The 8216-nt window shown below is 28.7% G+C and overlaps 2 protein-coding genes across 2 annotated transcripts; both read right to left on the bottom strand.

Annotated features, from left to right (window-relative positions):
* Positions 1-2171: 2171 nt before the first annotated feature.
* LOC124934646 (aspartic proteinase CDR1-like) lies at positions 2172-2924 on the bottom strand. Its single transcript, XM_047475167.1, has one exon. It carries the CDS (start codon positions 2922-2924, stop codon positions 2172-2174), a length of 753 nt encoding a protein of 250 aa, XP_047331123.1.
* Positions 2925-6457: 3533 nt separating this feature from the next.
* LOC124934645 (aspartic proteinase CDR1-like) lies at positions 6458-7222 on the bottom strand. The gene has a single exon (XM_047475166.1). The coding sequence runs from the start codon at positions 7220-7222 to the stop codon at positions 6458-6460; it is 765 nt and encodes a 254-aa protein (XP_047331122.1).
* Positions 7223-8216: the final 994 nt, after the last annotated feature.

Below are 8216 nucleotides of genomic sequence, written 5' to 3'. Positions count from 1 at the left end.
AAACTATTATGAAGTTCAAGTTAATTAGATAACCTATAGAAAGATAAATCGCAAACAATAATGTTCAAAAACAGTTTTGCAAATCTAAACTTGTTAAAATCATCTTGAACCAAACAATGTGATATGTATGTAAGCATTAAAAGTGTAAATGTGTCTGGTTTAAAAACATGAATTCCTTTGGTTCTCGACTCTCTATATCGAAATCTTCGGCCTCCTCTTCTCTTTTTTATACTGATTTCTTCAAACTTTGGTTAACCTTCCACGGAGAAAAACACATCATGAGAAGTTAGTTCACTTTCTTCTGCAAAGCTAAAGGTGATGTTGCTAAGAGCTTGATTGATCCCAGTTTCCAGGATTTTATACATAGAGAAAATTAGGTTATATTTTATATTTAATAATTAAAGTAAAAACATTTTGATCAATTCAGACAAGTTGAATCAAAGTTATAGTTAAATTAAGTATCATATATCAAATGAGCTCATTTGAGATTATATGGAAATTTATATAAACAATAAAACCTCAACCAAACAAGCCTGTTAACCTCTTTTGTTTTTTCTTTAAGACAAACCCTAACAACTTTCTCTTTTGCTTTTTCTTTAACATGCAAAAGAGAAAGAATAATCAAATAATTTCAGTTATGCTTTTTCTTTACAAAGATAAGAATTAAAATAATATTTTTTCCTATAATATAAAAATATATTTTTTTCATTTTTCATATTTGTTTATGTTAGAGGAGAATTAATCTATTTTAGGTTAATGATTATTTTTAAATTTTAAATTAAATAATTAAAATCTCATAACTTACTCTAATTTCGAATATAATAAAAGGACGAACTGAAATGATCAATAGATTTGATTAAAAACATTTTGTTTAAAAATTTATTTAGTTTAAATGACAGGCCTTTTGATTTTTTAAATTCGTCATTTTATTTTAAAAATTAAGAAAATATTTTACGTGCCCAAAACTGCATGTGTTTCAATTCACGATTGGAGTTCTCAAACTCCATATTAAACATATGTGAGGTTTCCCACGACCATTTAAAACATGTCTATAATGGTCTGAGGCCCTCATTCTTCACGTAGAGGCATCCTCGGATCCTCACCGGGAGAATGAAAATCTTGGCCGAAAGAATCGATTTTTGTGAGTTAAGCTTCTAATTTAAATTCTAACCTTACAAAAAAAAAGTTACATATTTTTATTTAAGCTTGTTTGAGATCACAAGTTTATAGAGTTTTTGTTTACTTAAGAAAATAATTTTATTTCATAAAAGAATTAGGTTATTTGAAATTTGTTTAAAATAAATTGTTAAAATATTTTGTGTACGTTGCATTTAAAATATAAATTTAATAGAATGAAGTAAAATTATATTGACATTTTAGTTGATTAATTAAATAATTTTATAGTTAAAATATAATGATATGATAAACATAAAAAACAAACTCAATAAAAGTTGAAGTACCTTATAACAAATGAGTAATAGGTGTGACCAAAATATTTTGTCATATATATATATGGTCACTTTATTTTGTTAATTCATCCTTAAATAACTCATAATTTGATTAGATTCTATATAATAATAAAACAATTACAATGACATAAGATTTGAATTATATTTAAATTATGATTTTGGAAGTAGAAGTAAATATGAAAATTTGAAATAACTCATAATTTGATTAGATTCTATAATAATAACAATTACAATGACATAAGATTTGAATTATATTTAAATTGTGATTTTGGAAGTAGAAGTGACTATCAAAATTTGAAATCAAAGCATTATTTGATTTAAATAACCAAATTACGGGAAAAATAATTTAACTTATTAATTTGATATAGTTTGGCATATTATTTTTATTTTACTTTTCAAAATACATATAAAATAAATAACACACATTAATAATACATTAATTTATTTAAATTCAACATATTTATCATCTTATTATTTATTTATTTTGTAGCATTTTATTTTATTAATAATAAATGGTCTGGGATAAATTATTTTGGAATTCAAACGATACTATATTATTTCAAAATAACGATTGATAGAGAACATAAGCTATTGATACACATTCAAATATACTAATTCTCCTTCCATATAATGTAATTATTCAAATTTGCTTCCTCAATACTCATTTTCTTCTCTTCAAACCCTAAATTTGAATAGCAATAATTAATGATCTGAACAATTCGTTGCCCTAAAAGAAACATTCATATTCTCAAGATCATATCCAATCATGTAATCCATTTGTAACAAGCTCCCAATTATAGTTTCATCATTAGTTGGGTTTATCACTAGGCACCATAAGTCCTTATATTTAATGATTGTATTTCTCATCGTAAAAACTAATTCAGCCCCTTTCGAAAAATGGAAAATGATAGTAGGAAAGTTTGGATAGATCGTGTAACAATGTTTGAATTTGTCATTTTTAATTGTCACGTGTTTAATCACGCTGATTAGTGCATTCTCCAATTCTTGGTATAAATCCGTCGGTAAATAAGATAAAAACGCGCCGGTATCTAATATGGCAGGACTCCTAAAAGGAATTCTCGTATAGGTTTTCTCATGACCAACCATGATGGGAAATTCCATATTTTCGACACTAATCGCTTCCAATGTGATATATTCGGATACCAACGGGGTGCTGCGTCCACACACAATTGCGCTAGTCCCAAAACTAATCTTGCTTCTTGTATTTATTTTCGAATAATGAACTAGGCAGTACGCGAACTTACCACCTACCATATCGCTAAGCTGACTCATTAACGAGTGAGGCCCAAGTCCGAACCCAGCAATGCCAGCAATGGTGTGATGGTACTTACCAATGTTGTTTTTCGAACACCCATAAACCATTTTTCGAAAGAAATTGTTTCCCAATTTAAAAGTTTCCATGGCTAGATCACCAGAGCTGGAGGAATTGTCCATATATTCAAAATTGTATGTACATTTTCCATATCTCCATTCACAAGTTTTATAATCGCCCAATTTTTGGCATTCTTTTCCACCACATGTTAATATTTTATAGGAGCTTGATCTTTTTGAATTAAATTTGTGTTGAGTCTGCTTGAAACAGTTGACACAGGGGAGACATTGAGTCCATACGTTATCGCTTCCGGTGTCGAAGATTACCAATTGTTTGATGGGTGGTGTGCCAATGGAAATCTCTATGAGGTACTCATATGCAATAGATACAGAAACTGTTGAATCAATTGAATTAATTTTCTTAGCGTCATTTTTGGGGAATTTTGAGATAGATTTGATATGGGACAACCGAGAACTAGAGCGAAGAATGGCTCGTTCTAGGAAGTTGGCTTTGTTGGTATACGCGTCATACAACGGAGATTCGAGTGAATCTCGATGAATGAGATAAGTAGAAAAACTTATTAATTTGGATGTATTTGAGCCAAAAACAGATAAAAAATTTAGTACTACTACTAAAATTACTAGATAATTGATAACAATGCTGACCATGATGAAATATATAAAAGAAGACAAGCTAGATAAGAGATGAATTTTAAATTTACAACAATGGTTGAATTTATAGATGTAAAGGCATAATTAAATAGTAATGCTATATTACTATAATATATGTATATATGTCAAAAATCTTTAAAAGTAATAAGTAATTCTTAATCTAATTTAGCGACAACAAAATATGAATATCCCGCGAGAATGATTAAATGTATTTGCAGGTTATGTGCTTAACCCGCAAGAATTAGTCACACTCCAAAGGAGAAACAAAACTAGTGTTCTAAAAAAATTCTCAATGTAATATTTAATTCGGAGAGTAATCGTCTTTCTCGAAAATTTACGAGTTCAATAATTTGTTAAGCGACATATTTTGTTTTCGTTTTCAAATTTTGTGATTTTATTTATTTCTTTACATCTAGGAGTTTGATAATGTGTTCTTAATATTTTTTTTTGTTAATGTAAAACTGGACAGTAGATGTTCAAGATCAGGGTAACCACTGTTAGATTCTTTAGTCTAGATCTTTAATTCTTAAATCTATATTCTTAATTCTCTATGTCGATAAATTGAGACAAATTGTAAAGAGGAAACGTACCTGGATCTTGAATGCAGAACGGTTCATTAAGCCATTCTTCGTTATTCTCTTCTTCTTGATCTTCTCTTGATATTGGATCTGGACCTGAATTTGAATGTGGATCTTCTTGTTCTGGATCTGGACCTGGATCGGAATGTCAGATGTGGGTGGGGTTTAAGTCTTCCAACCCTATATCGATAGCCCTCTTTAGTGTTCTTGAGAGATGAATAGAAACCTTATTGTCTGATGAGAGAAACAAATAGGTAGGCTATCTATATGGGTTGGGGACCTAGCCCTAATATACCCATTTATTATTCGGCCCATCAACGTAATAATAAATGATATTTCTGTTTCTACACAAATAATCCCATGTTTATTATAAATGTCTAAATAAGCCCCATAATTTTTATATACTTTAATAGATTACTTTAATTGGGTTTTAATATTTATTACGATAACAACTAATATACAATTATAAATAATATATGTACCCAAATATTGGAAATAATTCCAACAACCACTACTTTAGCTCTTTTCATTTCCAAACAAATCTTCATAATCCAAAACCTAACTCATTGACTTAATCTATAATTAATTTGAGGTTCTCCTGTAGCTTAAAAACTCAAGGTCACAACGAATTTATACATTAAAATCTAGATAGAAATCATTGTTTAAAATTTTTGATTGTTCAGCTTTTAATAATAGGAATTTTCTGTATGGAGATAATTTGAAATGCCATATTTGAGAACTCTTATAAATGCCATGTTTTCATCCCATTTGAGAGAAAACACTGATTTACAGTAGGATTCAAGGAAATAAAAACATGGTTCTATATGAAAACAAATGATTTAAGCTTCTAAATAATTTTAAATGCAAATCTTCAAAACACAAGTAGAAATGCAAATCTTCAAAACACAAAAAAGTTGTTCATGATATGATGTCTTTTAGAGACAAGAAAAGTGTTTATCTCATTAAGTATTTTTTTATACGATAAAAATGATTAAATCTATTAAGCATCTGAATTGAACTACACAAAATATCATGTTGTTATCAAATGATATATTGATAATGTACCCCCGAAAAACCCTTGTCCTGTGGAAAGCTTGAGATTTGAGAAATTTCAACAACGGTTTACGTGTCAAGAATCTTTTTAAATAAAAAATTATTTTAAAAGATTTAAAATAATTTCTGACAACTTTTAAAATTAATTAAAAATAATTAATTCGAGTTCAAATTTAAATAATTTTTGAATTTACAGTAATTAAATTACAATTTGATTTTTTTTTTATAAATTCGTTGTTTGAATTATTAAAAATAATTAATTTAAAAATGCTGGTACTTGTTACTAATGACATTGATGACATTGAGACTAGGGAGAAAAGTGCATGAAACATGTCAGCATTTAAAGTCATTAGGGTTAAACATAAATCTCAAACATTCCCTTACCAAAATATTTTTTTGTGGAAATATCTCGAAAACATTTTGAAATCATTTTCTAATTTTTTGGGATTTTTAGAAAATGGTTTGGGTTCCAAAATTACAAAAATAATTTTGGAATTTTAAACGAGGAACCAAACATGCCTTATTACCGGTGTCCTAGGTCTTGGGTTCGTTTTATCGTTCGGGGCTAAAAAGACATCGGTCCTAGTCGAGAACCCTTTATTAAGTTATAAGTTTGAAACATACTTATAACAATATTTTTAATTTTATTTTTAATCGTTTTAAGTTTATGGGCGGGTCAATCCACGACCAAACATAAATATCCATTACTCTCACATATATATATCAAAATTAATTACAGATTTTGACCCAACCATCCGGGCATTTCAAAATTAAGCATTATTATATTATGTTATTTTTAGTTGTGATATCTCCATTTTTTAATATAAATTCACTAGAATACTTAAAACGGTAAGGATCATTATTTAAAAAAAATCATATTTTCAACATAGAAAAAGAAAATTTATTAAAATTATATTTTTAAATATTATCGTTTAATAAACAACCATCCATTATATAATTAATTTGTCAATTTTAACCAATCCAACTTTGAATCTTATGTTTGGATGAGAAAATAAAATAATAACTCAAATTATTAATTACTTAATTTATAACTTTGACATAAATTAAATTTGTGGAATCATTTAATTTATTTAAAATTATTTCCAAAACTTTTAATTATTACAACAACTAAGTTTTGATGAGAAATGAGAAACAACTTAATGTATTTTTAAATAGTAAATATACAATAAATGAGAGAGTTATTTAAGCCCACAGTATAAAACATTTCGGCCAATTACATTATTTAGAATACAAGTTATTGATACACATTCAAATATTCTAATTCTTCTTCAATATAATATAATTATTCAAATTTTTCTCCTCGATCAATACTCATTTTATTCTCTTCAAACCCTAAATTTGAGTATGATTTGAACAATTCACTGCCCTAAAAGAAACACTCCCATTCTTACGATCATATCCAATCATATAATCCATTTGCAACAAACTCCCAATTATAGTTTCATCATTAATGGTTGGCTTAATCACTAGGCACCATAAGCCGTTATCGTTAATAATTGTATTTCTCTTTGTCAAAACTAATTCAGCACCTCTTGAAAAATGTAAAATGAGAGTAGGAAAATTTGGATAGAGTTTGTAACAATGTTTGAAAATGCCATATTTAATTGGTACAAGTTTAATCACGCTGATTAGTGCATTCTCCAACTGTTGGTATAAATCCGTCGGCAAATAAGACAGTAAAGCGCCGGTATCTAATATGGCTTGACTCCTACAAGGAATTCTCGTATAGGTTTTCTCATGACCAACCATGACGGGAAATTCCATATTCTCGACACTAATCCCTTCCAATGTGATATATTCAGATACCAACGGGGTGCTGCGTCCAGACACGACTGCGCTAGCCCCGAAGCTGATCTTGCTTCTTGTATATATTTTCGTATAATGAACTAGGCAGTAGGCGAATTTACCACCAACCATATCGCTAAGCTGACTTATTAATGAGTGAGGCCCAGGTCCGAACCCAGCAATGCCAGCAATGGTGTCATAGTACTCACCAATGTTGTTTTTCGAACACCCATAAACCATGTTTGGAAAGAAATTGTTTCCCAATTTAAAAGTTTCCATGGCTAGATCACTAGAGCTGGAGGAATTGTCCATATATTCAAAATGGTATGTACATTTTCCAAATCTCCATTCACAAGTTTTATCATTGCCCAATTTTTTGCATTCTTTTCCACCACATGTTAATATTTTATAGGACCGTGATTTTTTCGAATTAAATTTGGGTTGAGTCTGCGTGAAACAGTTGACACAGGGGAGACATTGAGTCCATACTTTGCTGCTTCCGGTGTCGAAGACTACCAATTGCTTGATGGGCGGTGTGCCAATGGAAATCTCTATGAGGTACTGATAGTAAATGGATACGGAAACTGTTGAATCTATAGAATTAATTTCCTTCGCGCCATTGTTGGAGAATTTTGAGAAAGATTTGAGATGGGACAACTCATGAGAACTAGAGCGAAGAATGGCTCGGTCTAGAAAGTTGGTTTTGTTAATAGATGAGTCATACAAATCTCGATGAATAAGCGAAGTAGAAAAACTTATTAATTTTGATGTATCTGAGCTAGAGACCGATAAAAATTGTAGTACCACTACTAAAATTAGTAGATAGTTGATAACAACTATGACCATGATGAAATATATAAAAGGAGACCAACTAGATAAGAAATGAAATTTAAATCTGCAACAATGGTTGAATTTATAAATGTAAAGTAATAAATAAAAATACTATATTGCTATAATATATATAAATATATTATAGCAATATATATATATATATATATTAATTGATGCATGCGTGTAAAATTCCTAATCTTATTATTATGATGTATTTTTATATTTGTTCCAGAATATCGATAAATTAATTCGGAGAACTATTTTTTTTTTTTTTTAATTTACGAGTTCGATAATCTGTTGAGCAATTGTTTTGTGTTTGTTTTTGTTTTTCATATATTGTGATTTTATTTATTCTTTTACATCTACGAGTTTGATAATTTGTTCATATTGTTTTTGGTTTTTTCTTTTTTTTTTGTAAAACTGGACCGTAGGCTTCTCATAAACAGGGCAACCACTACTTTAGTTTATTTTTTTT

Source organism: Impatiens glandulifera, chromosome 4 (genome assembly GCF_907164915.1).
Source record: "Impatiens glandulifera chromosome 4, dImpGla2.1, whole genome shotgun sequence".
In the NCBI taxonomy this organism is placed as follows: Eukaryota; Viridiplantae; Streptophyta; class Magnoliopsida; order Ericales; family Balsaminaceae; genus Impatiens; species Impatiens glandulifera.
This window is presented reverse-complemented; position numbering and strand designations above follow the sequence as displayed.

Bases quoted from the DNA above. Each gene is read 5' to 3' on its own strand.
- LOC124934646 (XM_047475167.1), bottom strand. From the start codon at position 2,924: ATGGACAATTCCTCCAGCTCTGGTGATCTAGCCATGGAAACTTTTAAA.
- LOC124934645 (XM_047475166.1), bottom strand. From the start codon at position 7,222: ATGGACAATTCCTCCAGCTCTAGTGATCTAGCCATGGAAACTTTTAAA.